General features: G+C 46.3%; 1 protein-coding gene across 1 annotated transcript in view; it reads right to left on the bottom strand.

The window, feature by feature from the left end:
* Nucleotides 1-237: 237 nt before the first annotated feature.
* The window catches only part of tspoap1 (TSPO associated protein 1), a gene marked incomplete at both ends in the record, with an annotated part of 54236 nt that continues 29291 nt past the window's right edge, over nt 238-25182 (bottom strand). The window contains 28 exons of the mRNA XM_079214364.1: nt 238-627; nt 1154-1276; nt 1638-1709; nt 1815-1924; nt 3000-3047; nt 4040-4108; nt 4958-5126; nt 5343-5485; nt 7107-7206; nt 7920-8696; nt 8994-9149; nt 10169-10567; nt 11328-11804; nt 11920-12071; nt 12275-12301; nt 13641-14516; nt 14604-14713; nt 14815-14921; nt 16060-16265; nt 16712-16816; nt 17423-17603; nt 19734-19766; nt 20502-20552; nt 20818-20922; nt 21019-21141; nt 21397-21486; nt 21631-21714; nt 23549-23716. Coding sequence (XP_079070490.1) covers nt 238-627; nt 1154-1276; nt 1638-1709; nt 1815-1924; nt 3000-3047; nt 4040-4108; nt 4958-5126; nt 5343-5485; nt 7107-7206; nt 7920-8696; nt 8994-9149; nt 10169-10567; nt 11328-11804; nt 11920-12071; nt 12275-12301; nt 13641-14516; nt 14604-14713; nt 14815-14921; nt 16060-16265; nt 16712-16816; nt 17423-17603; nt 19734-19766; nt 20502-20552; nt 20818-20922; nt 21019-21141; nt 21397-21486; nt 21631-21714; nt 23549-23716 — 5451 coding nt within the window. The remainder of the gene's footprint in view (nt 628-1153; nt 1277-1637; nt 1710-1814; nt 1925-2999; nt 3048-4039; nt 4109-4957; nt 5127-5342; nt 5486-7106; nt 7207-7919; nt 8697-8993; nt 9150-10168; nt 10568-11327; nt 11805-11919; nt 12072-12274; nt 12302-13640; nt 14517-14603; nt 14714-14814; nt 14922-16059; nt 16266-16711; nt 16817-17422; nt 17604-19733; nt 19767-20501; nt 20553-20817; nt 20923-21018; nt 21142-21396; nt 21487-21630; nt 21715-23548; nt 23717-25182) is intronic.

Consider the following 25182-nt stretch of genomic DNA (forward strand, 5'->3'; position numbering starts at 1 on the left):
TTTGCACACTTCAACATGCACCTCGACATGCCAGTGTGATGCTGTAAGCAGTACGTTGATGTACTTGTATATTTAACAGCTGCTAGCAGTGCTCTAAGGCAAATGTAGAAATACTGACGGTGGAAGCATCACTTATGAGATCCGATGGCCCGGATCCGGCTACCAACCGGGACTAACAGTGAAGATAGAAAAAGTGCTTTCAATGTGACGCGAGTATTTGGAGTCAAATCTGCTGACTCAGTCTTTCTTGCTGGATCCCAGCTTTTTGAACAGCCTCTTGCCTTTGGAGAAAAAGCCTTTTTTCTTCTTGCCCTCCGCAGAGCGGTCCGTCTGCGTCGGGCTGTCTGCTGGGAGGGGGTCCGGGGGGGAGCAGCAGGCCACCGGAGCTGCTGCTGGACCCGGAGCTGGACCCGGAGCTGGACCCGGAGCAGGGCCTGGAGCAGGGCCTGGAGCAGGGCCTGGTGCAGGGTCCAGGTCTGACGGGGGGCTTGCAGTGGGTGCCAGTTTGGGTGGCGGGTCTGTCTGCTCCGTTGGGTCTGGGAAAGGAGTTTCTGTTTGGGGGTCCGACGGCTCTTCCGGGGTCGAGGGCCCAGGATCTTGTGGCTCTGTGGAAGTCGTCCGGGTACCCTTCAGGAAGAGTCAGACTTTTAGAACCAACATGCCAAACATATTAAACAATATCTAAAGCTAAGTTATGCTTGAAAATGTAACACCAAAAGGGAAATACAAGGATAGGACACGCAGCTGAGAGCTCCACTTCTTGTTTTGATGAACTAAAACCATCGGTAAGCAGTGCAGGACTACAAGGTAAGGTGGAGGGAAGAGGACAAAAACGGGGACGCTAGTGGTGATCACTGAGCCGCTATGTTCCGATCTGAAAACACTTACGATCAAGTCTCAAAGTGTACACTTCGCTTGTGCTTCTGCAAAAGGACATGCAGGAAACAGTGGGGCAAAAGAAATGTGACAGGGCAAGATTACAAGATTAAAGAAACGCATCACAAAGTCACCGCAACCAAAATGCTGGAAGTGCATGAAAAAGAATTCAAAAAAAGAAGTCAAAATGAACTTTTTAATGTCAGTGATTTGTAAAAATGAGACACAGCGGATGCGTACAGAAGTGCATGCTAGATGGACAGACGCGCTAAGCTACCTGTGAGTCTCTCCTGGGTTCTGGTGCCGGCTGATGAGCAGAGAGGGGTTTGGCCGGAGCGTCCTCTGGGACGGCCTGCAGGAAGTTGGAGGGCACCAAGCCTCTGTGTCCATTCAAGTCTCCCTGTGAGGACATGAGGGCGCCTTTTAACAACCCATACGCTGTCATTTTGTTTCGCTAAATTGATTAATCATGAAAGTAACGTTTCAAGCAAAAATGTTGACGGGTTCGGGTTCTTAAATGTAACAAGTTGTTGCTGTCATGGGTCTTACAATACAGTAAATGTAATAGATTTGAGACTGTTGGTCGGACAAAACAAGGCATATGATGATGTTAAATTGGGTTTTAAGAACTAATTATGAACACTTTTCATTGTTTCTGATGCAAGAGCCAAAACACTATTTTAGGACGGACAGCACAAAAACGGCTCATCGCTAAGACGTAGCGATGAACGACCCACTCTTAATTCTGGAGTAACACTTACGTAGAAGAAGCCATCTTCGTCCATGTCACCAAACACATGGATGATGTCTCCTGCACTGAAGGTCAGCTCAGCCTGAATCCAGTCACGAAAAAACGAGGCAGATAATGAGCAAAAACTACGAACGCACATATAGTGCAGTGTTTGAAAAAAAAGAAGAAGATATTATGCATGTCTGACCTCGATGTCAGTGTTGGGGGAGCTCTCTCGTGGGTCATAATCAAAGATGGCGACCATCCTGCGAGCTCCTGGGGCCGGGTTCCCCACAGCTGCTGGAGCTGGAGCAGCAGCTGGAGGAGCAGCAGCAGTAGCAGCAGTAGCAGCAGCAGCAGCAGCAGCGGTGGCGGCGGCGGGCTGGCTGGGATCTGTCAATCAAACAGGGAGATGGCAAACGTGACAGTCTGACATCCTGATAATTAGAGTAACGCCTCACTGCCAATACAATCGACTCATCGGCATGCAGCTCATCGTGTCTGCACGGCCGACCCACTCAGCGGCATGCTAAGCTGAGGAAAAGTCACACCACTGCAGTCGCATGGAAATAACAAAATTAGACAGTAGGAGTGAGAGTCAGCATTTTTATTTTCATTGGAAAAAGCTCCCCGGGCTGTAAAAGTGATGACAACGGAAATGGTTTAGTGGTTAAATGATGTCACGTTGAACTGTGAAATGAAAAGAGTTAGAAGAAGGGACTGCTTGACATATTTAACTGGGGTTAATGAAGAAATTAAACAACTGCATTTTTAAACCTGCGCTATATTTTCTCATGTTTTTGTGTCGGAGTGACTAATTTGGACACTGAGTTTTGATAGTGGTCCAGTATTGAGCGAGAAGGGACTAACCAAGTCTCGCTCGAGACTTACATCACGTTGACATTGTGGAAGAAACTACGCAAATAATGTTGACACTTATGACAACAATCTGAGGCTGTCAGTGTTAAAAAACATTCATGTTTAGTGGACGTACGTTGACGGTGAGGAGTTTCCCAGAGTGATTACATTCTTTCAAAACTGCACATTCAAAAATGTTGTCCCCATTAGTCACTTAAATAGGGCTACTTGTCAAGAAGAAGACATTAGATTTGTCAATATATTGTTTATGTTATTCTTTCCAACACAAGGAACGTGCATTCTTTTTTAAGTCTGTTATTGAGGATCTTTGAAAAGGTCAAATTCTTCATTAAACCCCTAAATAATCAAACAGTCCCGAATAAGGATGAATGAAGATGAGCCCTGGTGTTATCAGCAGTCCAACGGATAAGGAAAAGGTCACAAATGGCACACGGATGCATGGAATGGCAGGTAAACACATGCTGTCCTCCAGCGGACGGACAAAGGGTCGTCATGCAACGTGCCAACTACGAACCTTGGCTGGGGGAGTCTACGCTCTCCTCCCAGAGTGCGGCAGACTCCACTGGAAGAGAGGGAGTACGGGAAGAGAGCACACACACAATCACAGAATGATACCGGACCCCGAAGGCCAAAGAATAATCCTGCCTGAAGTCAAAGCATCAAGTCTCAGTCATCACACAAAGTCACAGATGGAGATCAGAGGGGATGGATGTCTCAGCAAGAGAACTTTAGGTGCTCATGTAATGCAGTTGTGACATCGGAGCAGAATACTGGCAAAAAGGACTTTCTTCTAGCAATAAGCACCACACTGCGCTAGGGCTGTACCGAATGTCTTTATTTTATTGTTTACACACAAAGCTTCTAAAGAGGCTTTCGAATGAAGATTTGAATGCAAGTAGTCAACACCCTAAAAATATGTGTTTTTGTTATTGTGGACATATAAACATAATTTATGGTGCTGCTAGACTTTAATAAAGGGGCCTTTCAGACCACAGTGAAAATGTTTTTGAAAGGCTAAACGCCAGCAAATGTTTCACAGAACTAAGCTGAATATTTTACCAGATAAAAACATGTTGTGAATTTTAGAACTGATGTTTGACTCGACACTCTTATTATTATTGGACTATTCGGTACGACCATAACAGCCAAAATTCTGCTGCTTTGTCTGCAATGTGTTACATGAATATAAATGAAAGCTGACAGGACTGACTCAGTACTCATGTGTGTGCCTTTTAACAAAAAACATAAAAAGGTTCAACTGTGAAGAGATTAAATTACTCTGAAGAGCCTATGTCACTTAAAGTGGAACACTATGCCTTAACTATAGACTGTGAAAGTACTGCAGAGTTTTCATAGTGCTGATACTCTACCAGACTGCTGGGAAGCGGTCTGAGTTCATGACTACAGTGGCTGACCTAAATCCCCCCTGGTCGCTGATTGAGAAGCGCCAACTGAAAGAGCAAAAATCTAAAGTGAAAGAGACAGAAAGAGAAGCAAACCAGAGGAGAGAATAGAGGAGGGAGGTGGGAAGCCGCAATCTGCAGCGAGACACACCTTTCTTGGATCGTCTCGGTTTCGGCGGTGGAACGGGGCGACGCGGAAGCTGTGCGTGTGTGCGAGTGCCTTTATGGAGTTTTGGAAGGGAAAACCAAAAATAAAATAAAAAATAAAAAAATGAAACCAAAAAGAAACAGAGGTGCAATTTTTGAGTGAAGCAGACCAGACAAAGTAGACAATGAAAAGCCAGCGAAGAGCCATTTAAAAAAGGACAACCAGTGAGCAGCAAACACGGCACTGAGAACAAGTGGAAGTGAAAAGGTCAAACCATCTGCAGTTATACCACTGTGGGTTTCAGAAAGCAGGAAACAGAAGCAAAGTGTCAGCTCGATTTTGCTGCATGGCTCGCTCGACTCGCCACGGGCAAACACTTTGACTTCAGTTTATTCTCTCTTTTTAGACGCCTGCTTGAGGGCGAAGTCAGTGACTGAGAATAGATGGTTGTGCTTTCCTTAATAGCAACAAAGAAATGCCATGGGGGACAGTTTGGGAATTCATTTGAGTTCAGTTTAACTGCTGGATCAACAGCTCAACAGGCCAGAGGGAGCTTTTACATCTCCTTCTCTCATCTGGAGAAAAAAAAAAGAAGTTTTCGTTGTTTCCCAAATTAAGGGCAGACAAAGAATTTGACAACTTTACACAGCTGGCCAATTTGAAGACTGGGACAATGAAAAAAACATATTTTAGGTGTGGATTCCGCAACACTTGTGCAGCTATTTTCACTTACCACTAAACACAAACAGCGGCGATATATAACAAGTAGAACATTACACAATTTACACTTATGGGAAAGGATGTGCTCGTTTCCCACTGTAACACATGTATAACGGCCCACAACATGATCACAATTTACACACCGTTGGTCCTTTGGTCCTAAATCTGCCTACAGGCACGTCTTCAGACAGCTTCACCTACCTATCTTCTCCATGGAGGCCGCCGTGGACAAGAAGCCCTGCCGCAGTAGCTGCTGCCGGGTCTCCTCGTCCTCCACCTGGATCTCAGACACCATGTTGCACGGCACGTAGCCCAGGTGACCGGCGCACTCCCCTCGGTAGAACCCGTCTGCGTCTTTGTCTCCGAAAACCTGGGGAGAGGAGCGTACAAATTTATCTCCTGACATGGAGCACCGCACGCCTGCAAAATTGCTGGCTTCATACTAAATATACAAAGTGCATTTCGTGGGAGAACCGATGTATATAGCGCTCCCGTTAATGTGAGTTTATCAGGGATGCTTTGAAAGAAACTGCATGCATGATTGTGGAGGTTCTCCCAGCAGCGTCTGAGCGGTGTGGGGACTTACTTTGATGATCTGTCCTTCAGTGAAGGGCAGCTCCTCCTCGGCAGCGTCAGGATTGGGTGACATGGTGGCAGGATCATAAGGGAAGAGGGCCACAAAGATACGTATGTCACCGTCTCTTTTGATCTTTGGGGAATCACCACCACCTGCAAGCGCACACACAGACAAACACACACACACACAATACTTCATTTGCCACCCACATACAGGTGTTTTTGGCACTGGATGAATAAAATCAAATGGTGCTTGTGCTCCGCTGACCATTTAACAAGCGTCTCCCCTTTTGCTGAGAGAAGTGCAGCGTTGAAAACTCAGGTTATTAGGGATGTATTAATTGGCAACTACAACTATTAATGGAAGTGATATGTGTGTTACTCCCGTCCCGACTCCCCGAGGCAGACAGCCGCTGCAGCGCTGCTGGTTTTTCATGAATCTCAATATTACCTTTCATACTCAAATATCAGATTTTTTTTTTTAATCAAATATATATTTGAATTTACAGTATTCGTTGACATCCCCCCTGGTTTTTAACTTTTAAGTTTAACTTTTGATTCCTTGTTTTCGTCCATGCATTATTTTATCAAAGTTTTTCCTTGTCTTTTCGTTAACTTTGCCTCTCAAAAGCGTGTGACACAATATTGCCACTACTACCACACTAGGCATTCTCGGCACGCAAGCCACGCAATGAGCTCCGGAAATAGCATAGCCAGCACCCCCCTCACACCTCGGTGCTCGGCGAGCACATGCATGTCTTTAAAAGAGGTAATCAAGCTAAACCACTGATCCTAAGCCGCGTGAGCCGTTTGACGAACGTGCACTCGTTCATGATCTGCAGCGAGCAAGCACCAGGGAAAACCCTCTGTGTTTGACCCACCCGCTCATCTGAAGTTTACTGACAACACAGGCGCAAAAAAAGAAAAAAGAAAATAGCATCAATATGAAGGTGCAACATCACAGCTCGTGCAAAGCGTCCTGTAAATGTGTTTGGTAGCGCGGCACATCGCGTAGCAGACGAGAGGTGTGACACTGGCGTGGCTCAAAGCATTGCCACTGTAGCCTACATGACGGCGAGCGACACATTTGAAGAGCTGTAGTGCGACTTTAAGCTGCACTGGAGAGACGTGTTCTCTATCTCATTAGGGAGAATCAGCCCATCTGTGGCAAAAGTCACGGGCAGCCAACTTGCACACTTTCACATCCTTACTGACTTTCCAGTTGATAGGCCAGAACTTCTCCCTGCTCCCTTCCTCTATCTGCGCGCACGTGTACGCATATGCACATATGGTTTTGTGTGTGTGTGTGTGTGTAGCCAACTGTGCACCCACACACATACCTAAAAGGTTAGGTTTATAAAACGAGTGTGCAGTCATCGCGACAGTGGCTGAGAAGAAAGCCAGGCAGCGGAGGCAGAGAGAGGGGCGCTCATACACTGCAGGCCGTTGCTTTGCCGGCTAACCGAGGTTACTATTTTAATGTCTGTCACTTCCTCCTGTCATGACAAGCCACTTTGAGTTAAGCCGGTTCTCAGCTTAGCAGGCTCTCTCCCACTTCTTCTCTGCAGCTACAGCACCTCCTCCACCCTGACCCCCTCCCCTCCTAAGCAAGGTGCTAATCTGACTAGCATCGTGCGAGAGAGAGTGGGAGTCTTGCCAACAGAAGGCACAGGTGTGTCGGCATCAGACCGCTGCACCGTTTCAGTAAGGGGGAGAGAGAGAGATGCCAAGATACGGAGGAAACAAGGAGCCAAAAGAGGAAAGAGTCTCTGACCTTTGAGTTGCCTGGCCTGCGAGCAGGCTGGTTTCGAAGAGAGCTCGGCCTGCACTCCCCACGATGGACCCGCCTCCGCTGGAGGGATTTGGCTGGACTCCTGCTCGCCATGCAGCAAAAGAAACAAGACAATAAGAGAAACCCTCGTATACAGAAACACAATTACTACCGGGGAGGAAAGGGCACCTCATTCTGCAAATGCAGTTGTTCATTTTCTTAAACAATATTCAATCATTTAATGCTTAAACTAACAATGATCAATTTTAATTGTTACTTATTTCAATAGCGATTGAAACCTCATCCAACTCCACGGTCTCCAACATTCTACAGTTTCAACATGAACACCTTTTTTTGCACTATGGTGGTGTTAGCAGATACAGACCAAAGCACAACTGCTGGACGCTAATACAGGATGAGGCAGACTGCTTAAAGACAAGAGCCAAGTGGCTTTCAAGGTGTAGGAAAACAATGAATGAGACAGGAAGTAGTGCAGTTAGACAGAGGGAGAACAAAGTGAGCTACACTTGGGCTACACATATTAACAGTCTGAAGCAACGAGGTGATAATGGGCTTAATAAACTGCATTTTCTCCCGCTTTTAAAACAGCAAAATATGCCACAAATTGTGCTACCGAACGTCCCTCTGTCCACTGCAGCGCTGATGATGGAAAACATAGCCATACCGATCGATGGAGTGATATGGAGTTAAGTGATATCCACTAAAGCACTTAGAGGGTCAGATCTACGCTGCTACTGTACAGGAGGGAGGAGTGGGCTGGGACAACATTGCAGCTGGCACTGCAGCAACATTTACCGGCGGGTCCGCCTGCAGCCCCCGGCGGTGAGCAGGTCTGCTGTGCTCCGTTTGAGCCCCCTCTACCCACCACTCGGATCTCATTGGCTCCATCCCCACCTCCCCCGCGCCGTCGTTGTCATCGGTGCCGTACTCCACGTCAATCTCTTCCCCGTGACCGATAGGCGGCCTCGGAGCCTGCGCCGTTTTGCTGACCAGGTAGGGTCTTGGCGGGTTGGGACCATGGCCGGGGTTGGCTGCCGCGGCGACAGACATCTGACTCCTGAGCATGGCTTCCCTCCTAAGGCGGTCCCCTAGCCCTCTGAGCAGTGATCTGTCTTTGCTGGTGGGGGTCAGCTGGGGAGGACAGCGGGCCCGCCTGCTCGTGGGACCCTCATATAAACCCAGGTCTTGATCTTCAGGATAACTGATGGTGTCAACCGTGTCTGCGTAGTGCACCCTGTGCTGCGTCTTCGGCTTGACCTGCCTGAGTAAAGGCTCTTTGGTCAGGGATCTGGGATCCCTGTTGTGGTGGTGGTGGTGAGGGGGGAAGTGCGGGTGCGGGTTGGGGTGATGCTGGGGGGCGCGGTGAAAGCGCTCCGAGTCTCTGGGGCCAAGGTGGCCGGGCCTGGGCCAAGGCTGACTGCGTTGGGTTGAAGGCTCTTCTTGACTGCTATCTTCCTCGTCGGTCACCTCGGGAATGATGAACAGCTGCTTGTGTTGTTGGACCTGAGCAGGCAACTTGAGGATCCTCTCCAGCACCTCCTCATCACTGTCTGGAGGCTCCACTGTGCGTGACTACACGGCCAACGGTCAAAGCAACCAAGAGGTGATTGGTGAAGGAGTGACGGGAAATCATATCGTGCAGTGAAAATAAAGGAAGTGCAGACAAAATAGAGGACAAGGCGGTCATGCAAAGGAAAGAGAAAAGAAAGAGGAAGGAGAAAAAAAAGAAGAATCTCAATCAAGCATGATTAAAAAAGATAACAGAATGCTAAAAGAGGACCACCTAACTATGCAAGCCAAACAAAAAGCAGAACTCACAAAGAGCCTGTGCAAATGGCCACAACACATGCAGTGCACTCTTTCCTTTACCCTGTTCGCTCTGAATATGTAGCCCCGGGCCTGCGCGTCTCCGAGGTGGTCAGAGTAGAAGTCCTCCTCCTCCTCCTCCAGGATGTCAGACAGATCTGACCGGCTGTTGTCTGCGTGGTAGTCACTGGGAGGCTCCACGAGCCCTCTGCTGTAACTCTGCAATAAAATACGTCAACACACTGAAATAGACTATCCAATTTATCTGACATTTGAAACCCTTTATTAGTCTTTCCTATAAATACAGATAAAAAAAATGAATAAATCTGCGAGTTAAACGATAACATGTTGCAGATACAAATGCACCCTTGAAGCTGTATTAATAATATATACATGCCAACAGCCGCCTGGCATTGGCCCGATGCTTTTACCGTTAAAGAACAGCGCTGGTAAGAGCTGACTTGACTGAAATATGCTAAAAATCTGTGAACTAATGATGGAGGCTTTCTTAATGCGAGAGCAGATGTCAAGAAATACATGCACTAAACGTTGCATTATGCATCGTCTCCATTAATCCATCAGGATAAGGTGATATTTTAACAAATTACTTTTCAAGCAACACATACTTAACAAATAAATAGGTCATTTTTAATTAGGGTTTCAACAAGTTACGTTTAAGATGTCTTAAAGTCACATGGAATGCAATTTAACACGTTTCATATATATCATTATCTATATCAAGAATGAAAGTGTGAGGGGCAGCATGGCCTAGAATGATTCTATTATTATATCACATTTTCTCTTCCCAGTAGCATATATGCTTGTGGCTTCGGTGAATACGAACTCTTGAAGAGAGCTGAGATAACGGCTTCAGTTCAGTGAAAAAAGTCAAAGCGTGAAAATATTCTAAATATAGAATACATGTGATATTGTTTATTTTAATGAGGTGTCTAGAATATCTTTTGCTGCCTCCCACTTCCACAGCAGTACACGTCTTTGCTCCCATGATGGTACTCTAGTCTGTTTCTATAAACTGACCCCCATCCTATCATTAGCAAGAACCTCACACAACCCAACTTAAAAAAAATCAAAACTATCCCTTTAATTGGTGAATTAGAATATTAAAATTAATAAGCAACACCTCTGGAGGGCTCAACCAATAATGGGATGAAGGGACTACGTGCCAGATTAATTTTTGTAGTGAGGAGAAAACCATTTTCCAACAAATCAGTGCTGACCTGCTGCGTCCGACAGTACGCTGGCTCCTGGTTCTGGTCCTGTCTCAAGAATTCCTCCATGGACACCAAGCGGGAATTCTCTCGCTCATCCTCTGCTTCTGACTCCAGCGGCGAGCTGCTGGGGGGTCGGTGAAGGTTAATGTCCGGAGGATTAAGGAAGTCTGTGATCGGGGCTTTGGGCGGGGAATGGTTGCGCTCGGGGCTCCCGAGCTGGGCCCCGGGGTCCTCGAAGAACTCTACCATAGACGGGAAAGGACGTATCATTCCGGGGCTGTTGGTGTCTCTGCGCTGCTCCAACACAGCTGCTGCTGCTGCTGCTGCTGCTGCTGCCGTTACTGGTGCTTGTGCAGTTGCTGGAGATGTTTGAGGTGGTGAGGTGGTGGGAGAGGTCACTTTTACCTGAAGGCGAGAGAGATGGTCAACACAACACTAGATAACTTTCTATTCCAATAATAATAAAGCATTTTATTTATATAGCACTTTTCATAATATTTACAGTCACTTTACGCAACATTTTTTAAATATGCTGAAAGCTAGACAATAAAACAAATAAAATAATAGAACAAATAAAATAAATAAAAACAATAAGAATATAAATCACACATTAAAAGCAGTTCTGAAGAGGTGGGTTTTGATTTGTGATTTAAAAGTGGAGAGGTCAGTGCAATCTCGGATGAGTTTGGGGATATTCATTCTAGATATTAGTGGTGAATAGTTTGTTAGGGGTGGGCAACACCACTTGGCCTAAATGGTTTTACATTTTGGCAGTTATCCCTGAATAGAAACCTAAACAGGAGCTTACTCTGAGGCATGCACCGGGGAAATCTTTCAATAATAATTTGTGATGGAGAAAGCATTTATGTCCGTGTTCAGATTCAAAGGATATTGCAGGACTCGGCTGTTTGGGCTTTGAAGTACCTTAATTGCCTCCAACTGCCGACTATGATTATAATCTGATCAAACTACAATAACCAACTTCCAGTTGTTTTTAGAAAAACCGGCATGCCCCTGTCCCCTTCATCCACCTGTCCACCTCATGCAGTATTTTCACCTCAGATCTCCCATTTGAACTCGCCTCAACATCTGAAAACCTCTTGTCTAGAAAAATAAACAAGTAGTGGCCTCTCTTATATGAAGGAGGATGAAGAGTGAGGATTACCTCCAGAGTAATGGGGGAGGCTACTGGTAATGTGGCCTCATGCACAGCCAAGGCAGCAGCAGAGGAAGGGTTGGCCCATGCGTTCACGTATGAAGCCGATAAGAGAAGGTCATCCGGGTGGAGAGCTTGAGGACGGTTGGCAGCAGCCTCCACTATGAGGCCGGCGATGTTCGCGTCTGATGGCAAAACGCTGGGCAGCGAGGAGACTTTGGCAGCAGAGTTCCTGTAGGACGGCGGCGAGGGCAGGTGACTGCAGCCTGAAGGGTTGCAGGGTTGGGGTTGCACAACTGGGACGGTGGTGGCTGGACCCGCCATGATGGCGGCCAGCTTGGAGGGCACATTGACTGGCAGAGAGTCGCAGGACTCCCCGTGGGCGGACATGGTGCGGAGAGTGAGCTCCTGAGCGGCCAGCAGGGACTGCATCTGAGAGGGGCCCAGCAGGGCGCTGCCAGCTGTCGGGCAAGACACCTCCAGCACCTTGGACGGGAGAATGAGATTTTTCTTAAACTGTACAGCAACTTCCAAAACGCCATAGAAAGACAGATTATACTTTGAAATTAAACCACAACACACTGCTTGTAAAAGTTCTTGCCTTTTTCTTGTCAGCATACATAGTGTATCCAGTGACACGGACGCCGTTGGAGGTCCCGGCAGCATCGATAGTGACTGGCAGCCAGCTGATGAGGGCAATGCCTGGGGAGGGGCCGTGCTCCAGCTGGACATCCAGAGGAGCGTCAGGGGGTCCTGCAGGGAGTAGAAGCGTCAGCCAGTGGCAAGCAAAAGATAGAGAAATATCTTCATATTATTATGGGATCAAGTGATTCACACATATTGAAAATACAGTGCTTGGGATACGAAATTAATATCACAAAGGGAATGTAATTCTACGGATAAAAAAAGTGCCATCTAAGACTAGAGGGACATTAAGAAATTTAGAAACCATATACCTGCGTTCCCAGACTGTGGGCATGAAACTTAAGCAAATTCCAACGGTCATTTAGAGAAACACAACTTAAATCTAATATGACACTGATCACAAATAAGCATCTAGAATTCATTCATGAAAAACAAAACAGAAATGGTGGAGTAGATTAGCAATATGGAACCAGAAACTGACAGCAACATCCATTTACATGAAATTACAATTTTTGAACAATTAGTCTCGCACGAAGCTTTGCTGGAAAAACAGGAACATGAAAAGGCAAAGGGCACCTCAAGATCAAATAAATACCAACTTGCCATCATAATAATCATAATCAAACCCTACTTCATCCTCTGCAGCCAATCAAGTCACCTATTTTCCTTCCCTTTGAAGTAATTCATTATGTGCCAAGTGCTGTGGCTAATTAATAAGAGAGCGGCTCTCCTGAATAAACTGATGTCCTCGTGTGGGAGGTACAGAATCACCACCATTGAATAGAGGGCATCACCTGAATACAACCCATTGGCTAAACATGTAGCTCTGATCACTGAGCTGTTCCAATTCAAGAACCGCAGTTCAGAGAAATAATGTGAAGAGATGGACAGAACCAGCAGTGGACTGGAACAGTTTGGCTATGGGAGAGACTAACAATGTTTTTTATAATGAACAATGGTTAACGGTTCAACAATCCCCAATGCAGTGCACTTACCAACAATGCTATAAAATATCAATCGCTAACAATAGACTGTGATTAGAATGTTTGATGGAGGTAGATCAGAGGGCAAGGGTACTTGTGCTGTGCATGTTTCACTCCATATTGCGCCAAAAGATTGACATTTGCAATGAATATTGTACTAATCTAAGTCTAGCCATTTTATTCTGCAACAAAATCACAAATCCCTCACAATTGACGTACTTGTAACAGCGATGTCCTGGTGGATAAAATACACATGTTCATCTGAATGACTTAATGCAATCAGCTGCTTCTGTCGAGCTACAGCATACGGCTGTACATGTTTTGAAAAGATTCTCAAAAAGACTTACTCTTGTCCAATTTATGTTTTGATATGACTTGATTTCGAACTGGGAGAATTAGTTTTGGTCGATCCATGACACACTGATTATTTACTCCCCTGCACATCCCTCCACACCTCTGATTTAAATACACGTGCCACTTTAGTACTGCACTTTATTTTAACTTTGATTTTATATTCTACTGTAGATCCAATTGTAAATATTCATGCTCCCATTTATTGCACTCTGTTTATTGTTAAATGTTATGCACTTCCCGCCAAGACAAATTTCTTGTATGTGAAAACATACATGGCAATAAATGGTTCTGATTCTGATTAGTAAATGTAATCGGATATTAGACATTAATAGATTCTGACCTGCCATCAGCGTGGTGAAGGTGATGGAGGCGCTCCTGTGTTCGCGTCGCTCTACGGGTAACTCCCATGGCGTGCGGTGCGGCCGTGCCTCCACTTTGACCGCGTACTGCAGGCTGGGCAAGAGGTTATTGAGGCACAGCGAGCTGCGGCCAGCCTTCACCAGCTCACACTCCTCCTCGTTCAAGGACACAATGTGCACATAGTTACTGTTGCTGGGCAGCCAGGTCAGGTTGGCAGAGGTGGCGGTGATCCTTTCTGCGCGCAGCTGCGTCGGCGCCACACAAACGTCCCGACCGACCAGCATGCTGCAGCGCAGCTGGTCCGAGGGGCCCTTCTCCGTCAGGCTTTGCACTGACACACGGTAGGCCTTGAGGTTTATGTCCAACCGCTCCAGCACCGCTTTGGTCTGGGCACCGAAGGGCACGTTGAGCCGCAGCTCCTGGTCCACGTACACATTGTAGCTCCACACATTGCCCCACCCGGCCGGCACCAACGGAGGGTCCCAGCCGATGATGATGCTCTTGGCAAGCTGCTTGATGAGAGTGAGCTTACGTGGGTAAGGCACAATGTCCACTCCCACCTCCTCCAAATCCAAGTCCAGGCCGTTGGTGAGGGGGGCTGGGACAGCCAAGGCCGATGCTGAATCCGAGGGGGCTGAGGCAGGGCCAGAGGCGACGGGGGCCCCGGTCCTTTCTGAGGCGCTGGCGCCCACGTGGAGGTGATGCTGGTGGCTGGCACTGTGCAGGCTGCTGTCTAGCAGGGAGTTGTGGGACGCGTCCCCCGTCTCTGGATGGTGACCGCTCATGACATCATCGTCCGACAGGCGCTCCACGAAGTTAGAAGGGACCAGCCCTCTCCGTCCGTCCATCAGCTCACCTGAGAGGAAGCCACATAAAAAACACTAAACACTCCTGCAGCAGAGAACTATTAAATTGTAGCTACAACACACACTCATAGATTTACCTTCATAGAAGCCGTCGTCGTCCATATCTCCATACACATAGATGTATTCTCCAGCCGTGAGTGGAAGCTCCACTTCAGGGTTGTCATTGGGGCCATCGTATGGATTATAGCTGTTTCATTCAGAATTCATTCACGAGGAGGTTATTTATTTATCCCATACTCACAAACTGTTGACACTGCGAGTCAGCGATTGCGTTAGTTTACTACTCACCTGTATCTTGCAATGAAAACCTGAAGCTTTGCTGCTCCTCTGCTGGCTGTGTACGGTGCAGGAGCCACGTCAATGTCCAGCTCCTCCACTTCACTGGCGGTGTCCACCTGAGAACGCCATGAACACATTATTGCCTGGACGTTTGGGCAATCCGAAAGCTGCTTGCAATATGCAAAAACTAATTATTTTGGTATTTAAAGCGGAAGTAGATGGATTGCTGTGAATTGGACATCAACTTTTCTCCAGTTTTAACATTTTTCTATAAAAATAATAAATTAGTTTCCAGTAAATACTGAATTAGTTATGAGCAACTATCGAGGAATGGTCACGCGAAGAAACGGTGTGCTAATATTTTTGCGACATAGTGATTTTATATAAATGAGTCACCGTTGTTGGCAGAGAATCACCTTGATGCCCGAGTTGGATTTCCATTCATAGCTGCTACGCTCTGTACAATAAGAGGACCTGTATATTTATAGCTCCCTGGGAAAACCTTTTTAAGGATAATCACTTACAACTACTACCATATAACCTTCATAATCCACAGTGGCGAATGGATTATATCACAAAATAGGAGCTTTATTGAAATGTAGGCAGACGAGACGAAGACCACCAACCCGTCAGTCTCTCTGGCAACAGCAACAAACTTATGTCGCAACGGAAGATCCAAATAACTTCTGAAAAGAGGAAGCGCCAGCATATTCTGCAACAGCCTGTACACGCGTGAGATGACAGGGAGGTTTGGGAGAGTTTTTTAATCCATTAAATCCAAACAATCAATGTGATCGTGCATTTGGTAATCTTGATGAGCAATCTGCCCGTCTATGTGGAAACAAAGACGGCAGAAGAGCTGCAGACAGGAGTCCTGCACGATGACGTAACCCCGGTGAACATTAAATAGTTTTGTTTTTTATAGTTAGTGATAGTTTGAAATGGGGTGTTATGGAGTACTTATCCATAGACAGTGTATGTACCTACAGTGGATAGCGGTCGACACGCTTCCATGCTAAAATTAAGAAGAAAATAAATAGTAATTTTACCAAATAGAACATTGAAGAGAGCACAGATAACGGCTTCAGTGCCCCAGGGCTGTCTGACGGGACGGTGAAAGCAGTGAAAATATTGTAAATATAAAATACACTGAAATTTGATTTAGGTGGGCCTTTCTTTTAGGTTGGTAGCAGATATTTGTGGTCTGATGAAATGCGTGACGAGTGATGCGCTGCACTTGGCACAGTCTGGTACCTCATGTGTGGGGCTTGATTTGTGCGGACTGAGGTGCGTGTCAGACTTGGGGGTGAGGTGCGTGGTCTCGGACTTGCTGGAGGACGAGCCTGACTTGCTGACGCTGATGGTGGGCAGCTCTCGATGCTTGGTGACGGGCGAGCGCTCCACCCTGGACAGACCCGCAGCGTGGGGAGTGGCCCCCAGGCGCAGAGCGGAGGCCACATCTAGCAGGGGGGAGAGAGAGAAAGAGAGAGAGAGAGAGAGAGAGAGAGAGAGAGAATATAATACATAATCTGACTTTAACAGGCAAACCCGACCCTCTCCACTGGTTGAACTGGTTGAATCCACGAGCAGCAAGGTGGGGCGAGGTCACCGGTTGACATGCAGGAGGCTCAAGGTTGAACCTGGCTGATTAAATGGTGGAGGCGAAAACAAAATCCTGTCTCCATCTGTCTGAGGTCAGAGGTGTGTCACACCAGCACTGCGAAGGGGCTTAACTGGTTGGTTTTCTCACCTCGGCCCACGAGCACTGACCCTCATGTGATGATGAGCATTTACAGACGGTGCTGCGCTGCGACGGTGGGGGTGAGATGGCGGGTTAGAAACATGCCGTGCTTTTGTGACCGTGCCCAACCACACACATCATGAGTGACAGAGACGGAGAGAGTACCGAGCGGATCTTTACCCTCAGGGCAGGAGAGAGTGTCACCTCCCTCGAGACTCCAGAAGGCTATTTCACCCAGAGACACCATGTCCCATGAGCCATCAGTGCAGTCTAAAACACATGGACAGGGCAAGGAGAAAGAGGTTGGATGGACACATACAGTAGGAACGATTTGGACTAGTTTGCATTGAAGGCGGTTGTGGCGGGGATTAATCCACAATGGATGTTCTAAAAGCATGTGCCTTTAAGTCACAGTCTGGCTTGAACAGGCTGAAACGTAAAGAGGTTGTGCTGAGTTTGTATTTCTGATCCACAAAAGCGGGTCTTTGGAAAGCATTCTGTCCAAGAGTAGACTGATGCTGCTGGTCTACCAAGCCCTGCTTTGTGCCAGGATTTCCTTTGGAAATGAAATAATCCAAGTATACTTAAAAAGATTATTTACCATGAAAGTTGAATTATGGATTATTAACATTTTGCTAATATGCAGTTATATGCAAGTAAGTCTTTGGGGGGGGGGATTCATAAATAAACCAATTTGTTAATGTTCCCTTTAAAGCATTAAATGGCACCGAAAAAGCACAAAGAGCCCTCTGACGTACAGCTAATGGCAGTTAGCAATCATCAACCATCATGAGCAAAAGCCCTCAACAACTAACTCTCTCTCGGCATTGGTCGTACTTTCGGGCCGTGAGAGCACGTCGCGGCGGTGTGGCTCACCTCGCTCAGCAGCCAGGCCCACCCCGTTGGTCAGAAGAGAGAGGCTGGGATGGTTGAGGAGGCTGGCACCGGCCAGGTCCACCATGGAGGCCTGCAGTCGAAACTTCTCCAACTCTTGGGACAGCAAGCCAAACTGTTCGCTCTGGCTGCGACACTTGTCCTCCAGGTCGCGTACCTTCGACTGCGCAAATGGCGCGACGGGAAAACAGCGACAGTGAAAGCACAGTTACAAGGCAGTTGACTAAATACACAAGCAAGGGAGCACAGACATTATCAAGAGTTTGGACCTGGCTGATTATGTGAATCTTGTTGTGTTGTAACACCTCAGTCATGTGGAGGGATCTGACCCCGTGGGCCCCGTTTTCATGGAGGCGCAACGGCCAACGCAAGCAGTGCTTTGACAGCTTGGTATTTTCCTAACCTATAAAAAACATTTCGACTGTCTGTGTGGCATTTTCGTGGTTAGCGCAGGGGCCTTTGCGCACAGGCAGGTTAACCTCTATTAAATCGCGTGGAAACGACACCAGAATGCAACTGCAGATTTGTGGCGCTGTGTTCATCACCGATTGGCTGAGGGTGCACACCCTCCCATCGCTATTCACCTTCACACGGCCCTTTTGCACTTTGCTCTGCTGCGCATGGACTAGCGTCGAGCTTGGAGACGCTCAGACAGTTTGTGCACCACTGGAACAACCGCCTCACGCTCGCAGTTGCGCTCGCACGATTAAAACGGGGCCCTGCATGTGAAAGTAACCTGCTTTATAAATTGTCAGTGTCAAGCAGAAACCCTTGATGCTTGCACAGACACTTACTTGGTTATACTATACGATAACATAAAAAAAAAAACTGACAAATCAAATTTCAGTTAGGATTAATTTTGGTGTATGCAGCATACAACATACATAGCTGCCTATCTAAGGTTATGCATCATAAAACAAAAGTACTGCCAATATACGGTTAGGGTTCTGCAAGACAGACTATATAAACTGTCAGTGCAACATTCAACATAAGCTTCAAAACACAAATTACAGGTTGAGTTGAAAGAAAAAGGGAGGGAAACAAAGGCGGGTCGTTTTCTGGTAAGATGGGAAACAGGGGTAAAAACCAGAATTGGAGGGCATTCAGGCGGATGAGGAGAAGTTCTGCATCAGTTTTAAACTTCGTTCATTTCAATGAAGCCACTAGACAGCAAGGTTGTATTACACTACAGATGTTTGTCTTAGCGCCCCTGAGTTTCCACATGTGGCTGATTTCTCTGTCGGGTTGCGGCGGGAGCTTCCTGGCAGGCTGATCTGAAGAACAGCCTCGGCACGAAACCGTCTCAACAACATTTCCTGTTCGCGCTCACCTACGCAAAGCCTCGCCTGCAGCCGGCCGTTATCTGGCTCCACTGAGCTGAAGTGGAACCCTCAAATGAACACTGGATTACAAAAAGCAGCCAGACTCAGCAATGCGTCGGGCTGCACACGATTGGGGGAGTCTACATCAATATAACGAGATCAAATAACAAGCCAGCGTGATAAGTGGGCTCAGTGCAGCTGGGAGCGCTAACCGGGCCACAGACACACTGTTATCTGGTCTCATGTGAATGACCTCATTTACACACTGTTTGCAAACCTAAAAAAAACTAATAAAAAAAACTGCACCAGCATCAAATGGGCCTTTGTGGACACATGAAGCCTCTGTGAAAGACTGTTTTATTAAATAATAACTACGGGGCTGTTACTCCTGCTGTTGATGTGAGTTTATGAACTAAAAATGGTCAACTCGAAGGATTTTAATGAAAGTAATTGGGGTTTGGTGGTTCTATCTACATGGGGCTATGGGGAGTGGGAGGGTTATTGGCAGGAAGGTAAATATATTTGGCCAAAAGTTACCTGCATGCAGTCCAGTGTACTCTGGTTAGCAAAAAGGTAACACAAAGGAAGAAGAAGAAAAGAAACACATGCTTGTCAACAAAGAATCTGTGAAAGTCAAATCGTATTAATAAAGCAGAAACGCAGCAGTCTGAGTCCAGGTCTGAAAGAAAAACCTGTTGGGGAACCAGTATCACTAGAATGTGTCTTTGGCCCTCTGCAGCCAACACCTGCCTTGTTTTAATTATCTTTTTTATAAATGGGGCGCAAATATTCTGCCTAATCTTCCAAAAGGCAGTGCGTTGCCTTGGCAACGAGCTCGGGGCCTCGAGAGGGAAAAGACACTTTCTCCTGTGATGCTTCGGGTTTAAATAGACGCAGCGAGAGAAACAAAGCAAGAGGAAGGAAACAAGCATTTAAAGAATAAGAAAAAAACAGTAGCAACTATACTCTACCAGCTCCCGCTGCAACACAAGCTGAGTCAACTCCTAAAATAAAATACACACTTCATTTTAGCAAAATGCACTTTGTGAAAAAGTGGAGCACAGGCAGCAGACATATATAGTCATCAACTGTGGAAGGCCTTTTTGAGGTATTTATTTATTTTTTCAGCAGACAATCAGACGGACGGGGACTTCCAACTGTCGCTGACAGTTTGAATGGATTTGGCTTGAATTCCAAATGTGTTACACTCACACCGAGAGCAAGTCTAAACGTCACAGAGCAGCGGAGAAGACATCTGCTCAAACGGTTTTTCCAGGCCCTCGAGTGCTACGAAAACACCAGTACATGTATTTTCTGCCACCGCGTCTCCGCCAGGTGTTCAGATTAGAATAAAGAGCTGCTTCAGTGGCAGCGGATGTCTTTCTGTCTGCCAAACATTCATCAAATGTTCACGTTCTTTTTGCTTAAGATAAGAAACACCTTCATTAATGACGAGTTACATTTTATTTTGTTAGACAGAAACACGCTAGTGCGTTGAGAGAAACACTGAGGAAGTCTGAGAACACACTCCTCCCCTCTTTCTAATGTCGGGGCTGAGTGAATCAAGCTCCAGTCTCTTGTGTGACTGTAATAAACATGAGCGCCTTACAGATTTTTGTCTCAGTAACTCATCGTAAAGTTCTGGAAAGCAACTCGGGGCTCGACTGTGTGGCAATAAAAGCCCCGCATGGTGTAGAAATAATGTCTCCGCTAGTCACAGTGGTGCAACACAAACTCACCTCCAGCACCTGAACCACTCCTTCATGCTCCCTCTTGGCGTATAACTGAGCCTGAGGATAAAAAAAAAAAAATCAATAAAAAAAAAGATATTAGTTTTGTGTAACAGTGGTTGTTTGCTGATAAACTTCACAACACAGCGAGCTGCGTCGACAAACTCTGCTTTATTGGTGCCTGAAGGTTGCCTCCTGCTGGACAAAGTCGCCCATTCCCCATGACAGGGAGGGGGGAAGCAGCCAGAGGGGACATGCCGGTATTGATTTAGCAAGAAAAGCAATAAACGAATACATAAAGTGTAGAAGAGGCCGAGCTTCTTACCCGCTGTAACCGTTTGATTTCATCCTGTTTGAACTTAAGGATAGCCAGTGCCTGCTCATGTTCCAATTCCAGCTGCTGCCTTCGCTCGGCGACCTCTCGCATATGCTGTTCGGAATGAAAGAAATAAAGAAAATCAGGCGACAGTTTGTTTTTTCCCATTAGGAGGATTGAAAATAATACGTAGAGTAGCCCCAGCAGTACCTTTAGGACCTGATCTAGGTTCTCCAGTTTGGCACGGAGTCTCTGGTTCTCCTCGAGAACTGAATTGTGTTGAGCGGTCACTTCAGAGAGATCTTCCCTCAACTCCTCATTCTCAGCCCGAGTCTGATGAACAACAGGCGCAGAGAGGAGAACATTTCAACAGTGGGTCGTCGTTCCTCTCTGCTATCTTGAGCTTTTGCTTCGCTGCTTTAAAAAGTCTCCCCGATTGTCTTTGCTGGACCTACTGGGCATTAAGTTGGCGAGTAATATATATATATAGGGTAATATCAACTGACGGCTATGATCGCCACAACTATGAAATTGAGAGCCACTTCATAGAGAGAAAAATAAAAAGCTTTCCTAGAGCTCGACACTGACCTGGTCGAGCAGCTGTGCCTTCCTCCTGAGGAGATCTGCCTCCTCCTTTAGTTGCTCATTTTTGCCTCGCTCATCCTCAAGCTGGCTCTCCTGTTACCAAACCACAAGGGCAAAGTTCAGATCAAGCTGAGGAAATCCGTGCCTTCCCAGTCATCCTTCTGTCCATCGCGGTATAATGCCTGAATTGGACCGGAACGCCGCCAGAGAGCATGCGGGAGCAAGAAGATTGCTTACCAAATCCAGACATCTCTTCTGTCGCTTCTTTACTTCATGCTCGAGGTTTTCACATTCTTTTCTCTTCTTGCTCAGCTCACTTTCCTGGAACGACAGTGAAAACAAAGCAAATGAGGAACACAGAATCCATATTTGGAAATCGAATGCGACTGATTTTAATAGGATGTACAGGATACCGTAGAAGTGCAAACACATGAAAAAACAACACGTGATATAGTGGCGAACGATTTGGGTTTGCAGAATACGTTGGTTTTAGTTCCCACATTGACCTCTGACATGATGACAATGAGGTATTACAAAGCTTAGCATCCTTTAATTATTCTAAATGCAGCTTACATGCAGGACCAACATAGGAGAAATCAGCTTATTTCAGCGCGGCCTCAGGACCTCAATCACCACTGGGACTGTGGGGGGTGGGGAAGCTACAGAACATACTAATAGCAGACCACCGGCAGCTGACTGGAGAATATACTGAACCGGTGATGACACAGTGAGACAACAATGATCATTTAACGGGAATCTGTGGTCTGATTTGCTTGATTGTGTATCGGCCACAGCTTGAACAGCCGGAATCACGTGCAGCAAGCCAAGATGATTGCAACGGTTTCTACTCTTTCTTCTCTTCTGCACTTTCTTTACTGTCTTTATCTAAAACGTGCAAAGGGGCTATTTTTATGGGACCTTTAAAAAGGGCCGTGGTTGAGCTGGTGCCATCGGCATGCAGGTGATATTGTTCACAGTCTTCAGCCACGCAAGCAGCTCCGCGAGGCCGAGCTAAATGCCAACGTCGACGCGTTGACGTTCAGCAGGTACGAATGTTCGCCGTGTTCACGGTCTTAGTTTGCCGTATTAGCATGCTAATATTTGCTAATTAGCACAGAACACACTCAGTAAAGCTGAGGCTGATGGGAATGTAATCGGTTTTGCAGATGAAAAATTAAGGGATTGTTTAAATTATGCATTTATCCCTCTGGATACTGTACATGTTTCAACCAAATTTCATGGCAATCCATCACAGTGGAGGACTGAGTGTCATCTGGGATAACATCGTCTCTCTGGTACTCATGATGTAACTCATCTAACATATTTGACAGTTGGTCTATGATGTGAGGTAAAGATCCAACAAAGATGGGAAAAAAATATTCAAGCTTTAAAATTCTTGTGCAGCCAGGCTGTGTATAATGCAGTTTTACAGCATTATACTTTCCCAATTCATTTCCTTCATAATTATGCAGATTTCATTTGGACAAAATGAAAAATATGTGTTTGCAGATATGCATTCGAGCAAATCATGTAAATGGTAACTTTGGAGAAAATGACAGTAGCACATCTGCACATTAATTATGACTTCTTCTCCCCCATCAGAAATCTGCACAAGCAGCTTTTCAAAATGGACCGACTCATCAGTGAGAGCACGGAGGGTGGTGCAGGTCCGCACGTGCACGGCTCACTGCTGAAGGGTGAGGAGACATGCAGCCTGTCACTGACACTAATGCGACTGTGTAATCAGTTCTCCGCACAGCATCGGTTCATGTCAGGAATCTCCATTTTCCGTCCCGACCAAGGAAGTCAACAACACAGAGCCGAGAGGGAATATGGTCTGTGTAAGCCGTGCGACCCTCTTGGAGAGTCAGCAAGGGCAATGTGCCACTCTTCTGTTTCCAGCGGACAAGCTCAAAATAATCCCGCTGCATTACATAACAAATCTGACCATAGATTTCCCCTCGGTGGCAGCCGGCTCAGTCACAGCCCTGAATTCAAGCTGCGGCTTCACATGCAAATAATATCAAGAGAAAACAGATAGAAGAATAGAGCACATTGGCGCTGGAAACTGACACATTTATGTTTTGCTGCACGTTGCGATACATGACAGTGTCTTTGTGAAATATCAGCCGAGTATAGTGCTGGATGCTCTCACCAGAAACAGTAGGTGCTGCTCCTCTGTGTGCTCCTCCTGACGGGAGGGGGACGGGCTAAGGCCCGGTTGGGGCGTCACTCGCAGCCACGACTCCTCCTCCTCTCCGGGAGTCTTCTCACACCTGGATGGAGCTTCATCTAATACCACACACGGGGTCTCTCCTACAACCTGACAGGGGCGGGGATAATCAATCATTCAGTCACTTTATATGTACAGAGGTAATCTGGAAAAGTAAAAATCCACTAAAAAGAGCTTCTGTTACCGTACAGGGACAGTCCAAAATCATCAATACATCTTTTTTTCTGCAGTGCTATTTATCAAACTAGATTGTTTGGTTTTTCAGGGTTTACTTGTGGACAAGACGCTGGTGTTGTTTTACCGTGAGCTCACCTAGCACCACAGAGCTAGCTGATGTTACACATGGAGGACAACATTAATGTTTCAATGACGCGGTCGGCGGTAATTGTTCGGCAGAAAGAAAAATAGTTCCTACATGAAATGCTCACGACAAGGTCTGGGGATAATCTTGAGTAACCCGGTCACAATCTAGATCGTTAAATAGCGCTCCAGGTAAGAAGAAGAAATGTGTAGATTGGATTTTGGGGTGAACCGGCCCTTTAAAAACACGATACTGAGAAGGTAGCAAACATGCGATTGTTATACTGTAAGGTCACACTTAATGCTACACCCCCTGCTGTGAAAGGGATTAGCAGCAAGCCTCCTTCCCAGTGGTCCAACTACAATTAAAGAATAATCCAGGGGGGAATCCCCTCCAGAGTGCAACAGGACTACAACACATTAGCAGTGCAACACATTAGCCTGTTCTTTCTAATTAGGCTGGTGCAGTGACATAAACGGTTCACAGTGGGGGGGGCTTTCCTCAGTTATTCATTTTTATGATTCGGATGATTTGTCTTACTGGGCTCTAGGTGGGGGGCAGGCTGACATTGGTTGAGGGTTAAGAGTCGGGAATCAGTATCTAATTTTAGAGCAAACCTACTTATGCTCAAAGTAGAACTGTGCTAGTGCAGCCAAAGCCACGACCTAGTAACAGGTTTAAAGGCGCTCTGCTGCGTGCTGCAAAGTGGGATCTCTCCTTCACGCCCTCCATTCTTTTACATTGTTAGTCGGCCACTATCACTCCAGACTTCAGGCACAGCCTCCATCTGTGACAGAAATGATGAGTCCTGTTAAACCACCCACACTGCTACAAATCAACTCTGCAAAACAGATGCAGTATGTATTCTACCAAATACCAAACTGAGCAAATTCTGTTGATAATTGTTCTGTTAATAAGTCTTTAGTATGATTATATTTTCAAGAAAGAGCCAGTAGAGAAACACACTTGGATACTGAAGGATTCTCAGTAACCACAGATAACAAGAGTGTTGCACCTTCACACAAAAGAAAAAAAAATTATCTGTCAAGGCATGTTTTTCTACCTCGTCTTTGCTGTATAACCTTTTTCAGCTGCATGCAGCTGTGTGCAGCTAAAAAAAAACAGCCAAAAACTTCCAACCGATTCCAAAGAGTTACAGTTCCATTGTAGTTCCAGTGAAAAAAGTAAAAACAGGACAAGAGTTATGACTCATCGGCTCATCGTTGTATTTAGAAACCAAAAAACTGTCACTCAA

Source organism: Taurulus bubalis (genome assembly GCF_910589615.1).
Source record: "Taurulus bubalis genome assembly, chromosome: 2".
NCBI classification, from domain to species: domain Eukaryota; kingdom Metazoa; phylum Chordata; class Actinopteri; order Perciformes; family Cottidae; genus Taurulus; species Taurulus bubalis.